This window comes from Typopeltis vanoorti, chromosome 17, assembly GCF_054136105.1.
Source record: "Typopeltis vanoorti isolate ZY-2024b chromosome 17, IOZ_Tvanoo_1.0, whole genome shotgun sequence".
NCBI classification, from domain to species: domain Eukaryota; kingdom Metazoa; phylum Arthropoda; class Arachnida; order Uropygi; family Thelyphonidae; genus Typopeltis; species Typopeltis vanoorti.
The window spans coordinates 75,362,606-75,375,676 of NC_143565.1; the positions used below are offsets into that span (position 1 = coordinate 75,362,606).

Here is a 13,071-nt window from a genome sequence, read left to right on the forward strand (position 1 = left end):
AGCTGGCAGTTCTGGAGCGAGATCAAAAATCTCACTGAGGACCGGTGCATCTATAGCAGCAATGGGATTCAATATTTTGATTGATTTTGTCACGTGAACTGAATACTGACTAATATACCATTACATTCCCAGAGAGAGAGAGAGAGAGAGAGAGGAACACTTTTTTGTTTCATTAGAGGCCGTTATATCAAAAGAAATAAAAAGTGGCATCTCTTTTTGCTAATTTTAATGTACCTATTGTTTGGAGAGAATGATGCTAATATTGATTACCGTTATTACCATCTGGTAATATTCATTAGCGTGTTTTTTACGATTATGATTATTTTAATAATCATTTTTACGATTATTATTTTTCAACAACAAATAGTTTCGAAAAGAACTGAGCAATACATTGTTGCTATATGGAAACGAAAAATAACAGTCAAAATAGTAGCTTATTAAAACATGCGAAAATACTATCTTAGATTCTGACTATAGGTATCATTCTACAATAAAATCCCAAAATTAAAAGGAGCATGAAATTCACTTCAAATCCAGAACATTAGCTCACAATACACACATTTAAGGTTTTTACACAAAAGTGAATGTTTGTTCGCAGTGTTCGTGACACAATTTTAATACTCCAAAACTTGATAATATTCGATATGCTACAATCTGAACTGGCTCTTGAATGATAAGAAAAATCACCGTTGTCAATGAATAAAGCTGAGAAAGTGATTGCTAAATTTTATAGAAAATGAGAAGAGTTTATTATTATTATTATTATTATTATTATTATTATTATTATTATTATTCATTCATTCAAACTCATTCAGAATACAAACTGTACTGCAAAAATTTCACTGATTTAGTAAGACAAAAGAAACTAGTTTCAGTTGAAAATTGACGCAACATATTTTAATTGAAAATATTTCATCTTATATATAAAAAGAGTAGAAATAATTATTTTGAAGAACTGTTGAATTTAAATAATCATAATAATAATAAGGCACAAACTTTCTTTCGTAACCATAATTTTAGATAAGGAAGTTGCGCTCCCAGTAACACTCGAAGTTAACCAGAGCTGGGAGCTACCTCTCACTGCTGTATGAGACTGGCTAAGTCATCTTCGGTTTGAAAATCCCTGATGTAGGTTGTATGCGTCGTAGAAAAGAAAAGTATTTTCATACGAAGGTCTTCGTCGAAACTGACAGAGCTACGGTTGAACTTAGATGGTCGTTTGGGTTAATGAAGATTATTTTGACCTGCTTGTAGTTTGGCAGTATTAACTATTATTATTGTTGATAGCGTCGTCGTTGTCATTGTCTTCATGAGTGTGTGACTGAGTTTATAAGGCAGCACACCGGAATAAGAGGATAACATGTATTTTACTTTACAACACGACGTTCATCCTAATTGCACAGGATTTCTTCAGATATAAACATACAAACTAGTAGACAAAACAGCAGTAAAGACTTACAAAGGTGATAATTATTATGCAGTTACAGAAGAGACATTTATTTTAAAATATTTAAAATTGTATGTTGCATGTAATTTTATGTAATTGTATGTAATTGCTCAGACGGTTTTGTGAGTGTTGTTTACGCATTCATGTGCACTTGGTTTGGCTAATGAAGGTCAGAATGTATTCAGACATGTTGATACTTGGTTTGACATTTAAATGTAGGATCTAATGCCATTTCCAAAGACTCCCAGATTTTTTTCTCTCCGTTGTGTCATAGCAACGGTGTACTAGTTCCGATTTATCCCATGATGTCTCATTTGCGAAGCGTCTTGTGAGTCAGCTGAAGAGGGCATACAGTAAAACCCATTTTTTACACTTTTCAGGAGACTAATGGAAAAAAGTGTAAATAGCAGGAAATGTAAAAAAACATTAAAGAAAGTCTAAAAGATGACTTACTGCTATTATGCGAGTCTACATAGTAGATTACAAAATTTAATAACTAAAAATAAATGAATTTACAATTACTTACATTTATCTATTTAAAAAAAATCTTTAATTGTTGATTGTTTTTGCTTTTCGGTTTTTTTTTTCTTATGACATAGCGACCAGATTGCTTTGCATTGAGTTCAATGCTTGACCTGTTTTTTACTATCGTGTTCAAAGTGGACACGGAGAGTCCACGATATTTTGTTAAATGCACACGTGTTCCGGCATTCCAATCTACACGTTGCAATTGCCATCTTTTCTTCTACCGATATACATTTTCTGTCTTTTTTTTCTCCATGTTACTAACATGGATCATCCACTACCGCAACTTAAAAGCAACTTTCACACGCTAAATTACGTAGCAGAAATTCTGCGATATCAATTCGTAGTGTGATTGAAAAATCACGGTATCGCTTATCACTATATCACTGCTGCAAGCGTGCAAGTCACATGATGGCAGAAACGAAACTATAGCCGAAAGCAAAGCCATCTCGGAACAGAAATGAGCAGATTTCCGCAGAAATCGATTCGAAAATCAGTATTGTCACCAGAGAAAAAAACGCAAATCACGAGAAATAACGTCCACATCAAGTTGTTAATGGCGGGAAAACAATATATCGTAAGAATAGGCCTTAAGACGGGACCAACGGAAAAAAAGACAGGACCAACGGGAAAAAAAAAAAAATAAATAAATAAATATATATATATATATATCCTCTGTCTAAAAAGAAACCGAACTTTTCGAAAATAGAAGAAACTTGTTGCGCCACCTGTTGTATCTTTTTGTTGTCGAAAGCGGCAATCTTCATTAGTGTTGTGTCAACTGTTTATGACATTTGTTTCATTAGAAGCCGAGTTATAGTGTCTTTTGACGAACGGTCGGAAAATGAGTTTCAAAACGCACCCCAAAAGAGAGCTGCGATTGACTTTTGCGTTAAACTTTGTAAAAGTTTTACCGAAATGCATCAAATGCTTCAAAAAGCATTTGAAAAAGAATGCTTTAACTACTCGTAAACTATTCAAGTTTACGAGTAGTTTAAGCGATTTCAAAGTGGTCGTAAGGCGCTTGAGGACGTGCCGTCCAAAAACTGGACTGAGCGAAGTTAACATCCAAAAAGAACACCCAAAATCGTCAGTGAGATTGATTGAAGACGAATTGGGGATTCTAAAATCAACTGTGCACAACATTTTGACCAAGCGTTTGGGCTTTCATAAATTGAATTCGCCAATTGTTCCCCACAAATTGACCGATGACCAAAAAATGTATCGAATTGAATACTGCAAGGACCTTATTAAAACCGCTCTTAAGGACTCAACCTTCCTTGAATCGATCGTTACTGGTGACGAAAAATAGCGTTTTGAGTATCAGCCCGAAACAAACCGCCAGAGTACTGAGTGGAGACCATCGGAAGAGGGGCACCCGAAAAAAAGTTGCTTGGAGAAGTCAAAAGTAAAGACAATGCTGATTTGTTTCTACGATTCTAAGGGCATTATCTACAAAGAATTCGTTCCGCCTGGCCAAACGGTCAATAGTGAGTTTTATCTCGAAGTTTTGAAGCGATTGATAGCGTGAATTGGTTGCGTACGGCATAAATATCGTGACGATCGACTGTTCGTCAAAACACTCCGTCACTCTTGGCACTATAACTCGGCTTCTAATGAAACAAATGTCATACACAGTTGACACAATACTAAAGGAGGTTGCTGCTTTTGATAACAAAAAGATACAACAGGTGGCGCCAATAGTTTCTTCTATTTTCGAAAAGTTAGGTTTCTTTTTGGACAGAGGATGTATATATGTACGAATGGGGGTGGGTGTATTAACTAAAATAAAATATACATTAATGGAAAAACTCTATTGGACAGTTCCTCTTTGGCCATGCCAGGGAAAGTCAGCGGTTTATGGCAATCTTTACGCATTAGAACCTAATGGTCTACGCAAAGTAATTTGGATTCATCTAAACCTAATTTTTATTTATAATAGGAAGTAAATATTTTCTCCAAAATCAGCTATATCTGGTTTGTGTTCTAGCCAGTTTGTCTTTGAGAAGGGGAGGGGCAAAAAGAAAACCGTGAAGAATCCTGCTGTTTTCATGTTTGGCTAAATCACTTTAATCTGAAGAGTCCTGTTTTCCAACCAAGGGGATAATTTCGCTCATCTGACTGCACTAAGCGTTAGCAATCAAAAATTTGTGTTCGAAACCTACGATAAACACCGTAACAATAAACAATAAAGCAGCATATATAGCAGAAATCGTTTTATTGTTGTTTTTTTTGTTTTGCTGAAAACAAACCTCAAATTACAAAAGCGTGCACCTCAGAAAAAATTTCGTTTACTTTATTCGGTGAACCCTGGATGAACGAGGAATAATGATTAGCATGAGTGAAAAACGGCGAGTTAGTTATGATAGTGAGAAGTTTTTAAAATAAATGATGGATGACTACTTTATTTTCTTTTGAAGATTTTTTTTTACCTTAACACCTTCGTTTAAACTTTAACTTTGGTTTTTTATAAGGTTAGCGAAGTCTTATTAACCAGTGACTTTTTAAAGAAGAACATTTTATTTGGATGATACGTAAGTAGTGAGGAAGATGAGATAGTGGTTACGTACCATTATGTTTTCGCCGTCGTTGTCTTGAATTCAATTTCTTACTTTTTCACAGTGAATTCCTCTGCATGGGTTTCAAAATGTTGAATGATGAGTGTGTTGAATTTAATTTTAAATAAGTGTAAATAGCTTTATGAGTGCAATTATTATCCCTGGATCTCTCCTTGTGATGTTTTTCTTCTTTCGGTGAAAAATGTTGCAAGGAATAGAAGGAATAGTACACAGTGGTAATTATTAACTTAATATATTGCAAAAGAAATAAAAATAGATTGTAGAGAATAACTGCTTATTCTCTACTTATATTTCCTTTCAGGTGGGAGGATTTGGTTTACCATTCTTTGTGATAGGAGTTTTAGTTTTGGTTGATGCTGTCGTTATCTTCATTATACTTCCCGAAATTGGTAAGTAATCTGTAATATCCATCGACAACACATTTTAATTAATGCTATGTAATGTGCTATCTCATATAAATGTATTCATTTTGTAGACAGGCCACTACTGCAGAAAAGTGGAAATATCATAAAATTTTGGCTAAATGGAGGAATTCTGATCTATTCACTCATAGTCTTCACAAGTTTCACCTGTATTGGTTATCTGCATTCTACTCTTGAACCTCATCTCCGTCAGGTAATACTTTTACTTAAATTTTAATAGCCATTATTTAAAGGAATTCAATGAAGCCTTATCTATCACAATGACTGCGTAACTTTGTTTTAATCTGTGATTTGTTGAATTTAACTAACGGAAGATGGAGAAGAGCTTTATTTGATATTTGAATTAATTCGGGATAGATAGTATGAGTTCGTTGTGATCATAATAAAAGATAGCAACAAATATACGATTTCAGTTTTTACATTTAACGTCTTCAGCAATCCGTAATTACAGAACCAACGAGTTTATATAGCTATAAGAAAAAATTAGATAGTTGTTATGAATGGAATATAATTTAATTAAAATTAATGTATAATGGTTATGGAATTTAAAACTGTTGAACGTGCCAGTAAATATATAAGGATGAGAAATATTAAAGAAACAGAAGTGAATCTGGTTGGCCGAGTGGTTAGTGTATCCTCTCTCCATCCAAAAGGCAGCGAATTCGAATCCCATGGATGTTTGTGATTGTCTGTGAAAATATTAGTGGTGGTGGTGGACAGTAGATGGCGTTGGTGTAGATTATGTGGTCCGCTGTAGTTAGAGGATTGAGTGGTGGAGAAGGTGATTGTGGAGCAGATGACTTCCCTCGATGAGTCTGGGACTCCCTGGAGGTGTCGAGTAATAATAATAATAATATAAATGTACACAAGTCATGTGTCTGCTGAATCTCTACTTTGTTAAGCCTATTGGTTGGGTAAAGATAGTGATTACTCAATATTTTTTTAGGTGACTCCCACCCATGCAAGAAAGATTGTAAACCTTTATAGTATGTTAGTACTTTAGTTGGCTAAGGATATTTTTATCAATATTTTTCATTTCATTTATTTTTATATTGTTTAATTTCTTTACATATTCTGGAAACTCTGCTAGATCTGTAGACTAGATCATGGCACTTTTTCAAACTACTTCAGGCCACCAAATAAACGGTGTGATGGTCTCAAACCAGGCGAAATTCATTTTCTGCCTAAAGACAAATATAAACATCCATGCCCATAGCGGCATGGATGTTTGTGATGTGGGATGAAGATCTCACGTACCTTTTAATTTTAATAAAAGATCAGATAATTTAGCTTAGCCGGTATATTGTTCCCCCCCCCCACACACACACACACATAGCCGTCATAAATAAGTAAATTTTCCACGGTTTCTGTAGCAATTTTACTTGTCGAAGATGGCTGACTCTTGGTTACTATGATGAGAATTTTTTCAATTCCCTTCACAGCACGAGAGAAATCTTTATAAGGGCTTTTCAGTTAAAGTAAATTATCTAGGGTTTTCAACCAGAAATCTGGTTTTTCTTCAAACCAGTCAGAGGACGAAAGCAAATGTACAGATATAATACATTGTCATCGTGGCCTTACCTCGTCTGGCGTAATGTTAGCGCCCAACGACAAGTTTAGAAGCCTGCATAAACTACAGTTATTACTGTTATTTGATGATGTTGTTAATTCATAAAATAAAAATTTTAAATTACTATTCATACCAAACTGCTGACAAGTCATATAAATAGTTCGCTATCAATGTGACATATTTCTCTTTTATCCAATATATCCAATAAAAAGAAACAAGTCATCATCACACTTGAATTGGCACGATACCCTAGAAGTGAAACATGTTCTAATTTTTTAAGATAGAAATTTCCCCTTACAGAGCATTGGAAACTGATAAGTTTCTTAAACTCTTTACTCATCTCTACTTTGTTATTTGCTAGTGAGGCGTCGGTAATTTTGTTACTTTGTTTCCTTACAGTAATCAATAATCGAAAACAATGATATTATCTTTTGATAATATCATAGTTAACGGGAATGTTTATCCTTAATAACAGAGAATTTATGCATTATAAATATTTCAGTTCCTTTAGAGCAATGAATTGACATTTTTATTATCTTCCAGGTGTTTCATGTAATAATTCGAGGTTTCTTTCTAATTATTTTATTTTATTGTTCTTAAATAAAAATATTAATTGATTTTATATAAAGGTGACATCAGTTTAAATTTTTAATTTTTAAAAGTTTAAATTATCTCCATCTTTCTCTCGTTTTGTTCAGTTCAATCTCAGTGGATTTTTAATGGGCCTCATGTTTATAATTCAAGGATCTGTTTATGCAATAACAGGACCCATCTGGGGATGGATATGCGATAAAGGGGTGAGTCTTAAATACTTTACTTATTGGTTTGACTGTTTTATTTGTCTATTAATTATAAAAATAAATAGAGGAATTTATATCTGGAAGCTTAAAATTTCAAAGTATCTAACCAATAAATGAACTTGTCCTTTCAGAATACTATCATTCTATCATCATGAACGAAATACACTACTTGAATTTCATTTTATTGTTCAGTCCAGTAAACTCTGTAACTTCCGGTAATTCTGTAAAGTTCCGGTAATTTTCTGTAACTTGATTTCAATTTTTCTTTCAGTTTAACAACAGAATATTGATTATCCTTGGATGTCTAACAAACTGTGTTTTCCTTTTACTCATCGGTCCATCTCCGTATTTCCCGATAGAGACGTAAGTTTAAATTACTCTTGTAAACTCTTATTAATGTTTAATCTTATTATGTTGGACTAAATTTCTTTGAATATAATAATAGTACAATTAACGAAGTTATATTCTGTGTTGCTAACTTTTAAATTTGAAATTTGAGAAAACAAAATGATTTATTTACCTTAAATTTATGAAAAGCAGCCTGTGTATCTCAGTAGAAGTGACGTTTGCACTCTACGGCGCTTGACACTACGAAGAAAGGATTTGGTGGTTGAAATCTAGTCATCGACTAGGGGAAATTTTTGTAAGCCTTTTTTCGACCGGTTCCCGAGTTAGTCGATCTCTGGCACGGGCTAGCGGGTTTTTTCTCCTGGAAACTCGGGTTTTTCGTCTCGTAAACTCAAGTAAATCAACCGTCGAACCCACACTATTTTCAGACATTAAAAATATTGTGTTAGGGTTAGGGATCACGAGATGGCAACACTAGCTTGTCGCCTTCTTCACTGCGTACGGATGAATCAGTGATAGCCTTGTGCCAGCTATCACTGATTGGCTATCAGTGGAGATTGAACTGCCCACTCAGTCTCCAAAAGTTAGATAGGGTAAACGTCCCCGCCTACTCCCTATACGGGAACAAATAGGCGTTAGCTGATTTTTTTTTCTTCTGAATTTGAGAAAAATCTTTGAATCGAAATGAATATATTGCAAAAAAATGGCTTTTTTTTCAAGAAGGAAAGATTAAAAATATACATAAAAATATAAGTAGAATTCAACAGAGTAATTAGTGGAAGGAATTGGAAAAGGGGAAAGAATCAATGAGACGGGCAACCATTTTTCCTACCGTAGCTTTTAGAACCTTATAAGAAATCGAACATGAGATTTTTCCCAAAGATTTGTTAGTTAAGGTGTGAAAAGTAGTTGTCCATTTTATTTTTCCGTTCCATTCTTTTCCCAAACTTGTCTAAAAAAATCGAGAACCAAAGTTACTTTCGAGAAATCTGTCCTTAGCAGGACACTAAAGGAATTAATAAGAGTAATCATAGAGAGGGAAATAAAATGTTAAAATGCTTGTTTACTTTTCTTTACGAGTAGAAAATTCAAAAAATGTGTCCATGTTTCTGTATAAATCCCAATTTATGAACATATCGTTGACAATCAGAAAATCGCTTAAGGAAATGAAAAAAGTAAATCTAAATTAAAAGTAGCGAAACTGGTGATTAGGACAATCAATCAGGGAAGAAAACCCTGATTGATTCAGCCAGAGAAGCGTGTGGTGAAGTTGTCTGCAAGGATAGAAAAATCAGGACTCCATGGTGGACCCAGAAAGTTAAAGAGGCAGTGAACGAAAAGAAGAAATCATATCAAAAGTTCCTGGCAAATAAGTCAGCTTTTGCTCTTAACGAACACAGAGACAAATGTAAGAAAGCGAAATACTGTGTAAAACTAGCTAAACAAAAGTCATGGGAGAACTTTGGCAAGAACATAAAAAATAAATATCAAGAAGGCGGTAAGATATTCTGGAGGTTGTTGAAGAAGCTTAGAAATGGAGGAAAGAGTGCTGTAAAAGGAGTTAGAGATGATAAAGATGACATGAAAACTGGAGAAAAAGATATCCTTGAAGTATGGAGTAATTACGTCGAAAAATTACTAAATGAAACAAACAGTGATAGCACAGTGGTAAAAACACTCAACAGGCATACAGTCAGGAATAGATATCCATACTTGAAGTAGAAAAAGCCATCAAAGGCTTGAAATGCGGAAAGGCAGCAGGAGTAGATGATATTCGACCAGAAATGCTGAAGTATGGTGGTATGAAAGTCTTGCAGTGGCTGCACTGCATAGTTCAGAAACCTGGACAGAGGGACGAATTCCCGATGATTGGAGTAGAGCCCTAATAGTGCTCATACATAAAAAGGGAAATAAAACTGAATGTGAGAATTACAAAGGTATTTCCGTACTGAGTGTTCCTGGCAAGATCTATGCAAGTATACTTAAGAAACGGTTGAGAAGAATTGTGGAAGAAAAGTTGAAGAACAAGCTGGATTCAGACCAAATAGAGGCTGCCAGGACCAGATCTTCACTTTACGACAAATAGTCGAGAAAGCATGGGAATATAACAGAGATCTGAATTTAAGTTTTGACGATGGAAAAGGCATATGACAAGGTGCCAAGAGAGAGAAGCTATCCAATACGCTACAGTTATATGGTGTCATTGGGGCATTATATCAAGCAATACTTAGTCTTTATTTGAGTTGTAAGTCAGCAGTTAGAATTGAAGGAAGCACAGGGAGATGGTTTAATGTTAAATCTGGTGTCAGACAAGGATTTGCATTATCCCCTCTGTTATATATTATCTATATAGATCACATTATGAAGGAAAGTGGTATTAAACATGATATCAGAATTGGAGATGTTAATGTCAGCTCTTTGCTTTATGCAGATGATGTTATACTTCTAAATAAATCCACTACAAGGTTCTAAGATTCCCTGACTAAATTGAACAACTGTTGTAATAGATATGGAATGAAGGTCAGCATTAAAAAGACAAAGTCAATGAAAATAGGTAGAATTGTTGCAAATGTCAGCTGTATTGTGAATGGAGGAACCTGTGGAACAAGTAAAGCATTTCAGCTACTTAGGCACGATTTTTAGTGCAGATGGTAAATTAAATATGGAAATAGACAACAGAATCAACAAAGCTGTTATGGTAGGAAGTCAATTGAATAAATTCATATGGAATAAGAGAGAAATTAGTCGGAACACTAAATTAGCTGTATATATACAAGACAGGGTTCAAACCAGTTTTAACTTATGGATCTGAGAACTGGGTCAGAAGTAAAACACTTAACCAAAGACTAGAGACCACAGATATGAGAGTCCTGAGAAAGATTAGAGGCGTGAACAGATGGCATCAATGGCAATATCATATTAAAAACGAGGATATTAGGAAAGAACTTGACATTATCGGCATCCAGGAATGCGTTAGTAGAGCTAATCTCAGGTGTATGGTCACTTAAACAAAATGGGCGAGGAAAGATTAGCAAAACAAGTGTTCTCTGCCAGGTTGGCAGCAAAACGACCCAGAGGAAGATCAAGATATAGGTGGATTGATATGGTACAATGTGCCTTAGATGATAGAAATATAAGATCTGATAATATTGGAGTCTTGACAAGTAACAGACTGATTTGGAGGAAAATTGTAGATAGGAAGTTAGTAATGGTGTAAATTTTTCATGTACCCTCCACACCCTGTATACCCCTTGAGGGTACATGTCAGGAATTTGATGATGATGATGATGAAACTGGTGATTGTGCGTTGTCAATGAATTCCAATTGGTCTTGGATTTTCCCGAAAAAATAAAGTCGACTCCTTCAGAAAATATATTAAGTTTTGGATAATATGACTTTTGTAGCTGAAAGCATACGAACTGGCTACACCTTTTTTTTACAAGCGAACTAGTAAATTCGGTGGATTTTGTAGTTAATTTCTATCCTAATAATTACCCAGGTAGGAAATCACATTTCTTATGATTCACGGTGGTAGAAGCGTGATGCAGTGACGGTGTATTTTATTATATCGAATTAGTCTACCAGTTTTTATCGATGTTACCATGAATGAAGTGGTATGTTCTGGATATGATGCACTTCCTGCACTCATGAAAGTCTATGGTGAGCAGTTATAGCAAAAATCTACATCGGTAAACTTATATAATGTTCGATTTTCTTTCTTTTATTATTATTATGATGATGATGATGATTACGGACGACTATAAGGAGTCCTTAGACTCATCGAGGGAGGACCTAAACATCATGTCCATCACAACTATTCGACATTCACACTGTATCTATCATACTTTGCCTTGAACTCATCTACTGTCATACCACCCACAACAGACTCTGGCAGCTTATTCCACTCATTTACCACTCTAAAAGTAAAAAAATCCAGCTCTAACACCCTTACTAACCACACTCTTGCCCAGCTTCCATAGATGTCTCCTAGTCCTCCCATCACCAGTCCTGTTCTCAAAAATATCCTCTGAATAAATCCTATAGAAACCCTTCGGCAATTTGAATGTCTCAATCATATCACCCCTTTTCCGCCTATCAACTAATTTCTGCAACCCACAAATATTCAACCTGTTTTCATAAGGTTCACTTCATAGACCTGCTATCATCTTGGTCACTCGCATCTGGATCCTCTCAACCTCCTCCCCATCAAGAAGAAACCTAGGTGACTAGATCTGAGCATAGTAGTCGAGATGGGGTCTTATCAAGGCTCTATACAGAGGAATATAACTTGCTTATCTCTGCTCGTCAAAGTACTCTTCGGTAACCAAGTGATTAGATGAGCTGATTTAGCCACTTTTGCAGTGTGCCGCCTAAACTTCAACTCCCTATCTACCAACACTCCCAAATCCCTGGCCTCGTCAATCTCCTGGAGTACAGTTCTACCAATGTGGTATACTGCTGCTAATCTTTTCACCTTAAAATGCATAACCTTACATTTTGCTACATTAAATTGACATCCATTCTCCTTAGCCCAGTCCTCCAATCTATCCAAATCGTCCTGTAAAATTTTGACACCATATGCATTCACTATTGCCCTACCCAACTTTGCATCATCAGCGAACAAATGAACCGTTCCTCTCAGTTCCTTCCCTATATCCTTAATGAACAAAGTAAACAGCAGTGGTCCAAGAACAGAACCCTGTGGCACACCACTAGTCACAGGCCGTCTTTTGGCCTCTACTCCTGAGTAAACTACTCCCGTGGTATCTCGCCATCAACCACCCTCCTATCCATCTCATCAACCCTATATCCATTCCCATATGTTGCAGCTTACGAATTAGAATTCCATGTGGTATCCTGTCAAAGGCCTTACCCAGGCTCAGCAGTACCACTGTAAACCCATTATCCCTATCCACTTCAACCGTCACCGTATTATAAAACTTGAGCAAGTTTCTGACGCATGATCTACCCTTCACAAAACCATGCTGTCCCCCCATACAGTATCTCATATTCATCAATCCATTCCTGTATTTTTCCAAGACCTTGACAACGACTCCAGATATGCTGATCGGTCGGTAATTTGCAACAGTAGTCTTGGATCCTCCTTTATGCAGTGGAACTATTTTCCCCCCTTTCCACACGTTCGGGACTAAACCAACCCGAGACTCGAGCAGACGTAAAGCAGAATTTCTGATCTTGTCTATTTTTAATGCTAGCGCCAAAACTGTTATAAGCCAGTAGAATAGATAATCATATACAATTAAGCATTTTGTACGTTTCAATAGTGATGGAAGATCAGAAAGACCATTACAAGGCAATAAGTGCAGGATAGTTAATTCAATATATTTAAAAACATTGACAACTGACAACTGCACGGCGG

At 35.5% G+C, this 13,071-nt stretch overlaps 1 protein-coding gene across 1 annotated transcript in view; it reads left to right on the forward strand.

Annotated features, from left to right (window-relative positions):
• LOC150097505 (MFS-type transporter SLC18B1-like) overlaps positions 1-13,071 on the forward strand; it is a 50,724-nt gene that overhangs the window by 12,325 nt on the left and 25,328 nt on the right. Inside the window, exons 4-7 of the mRNA XM_090407540.1 lie at positions 4,853-4,940; positions 5,027-5,166; positions 7,242-7,340; positions 7,615-7,706. Coding sequence (XP_090263666.1) covers positions 4,853-4,940; positions 5,027-5,166; positions 7,242-7,340; positions 7,615-7,706 — 419 coding nt within the window. The remainder of the gene's footprint in view (positions 1-4,852; positions 4,941-5,026; positions 5,167-7,241; positions 7,341-7,614; positions 7,707-13,071) is intronic.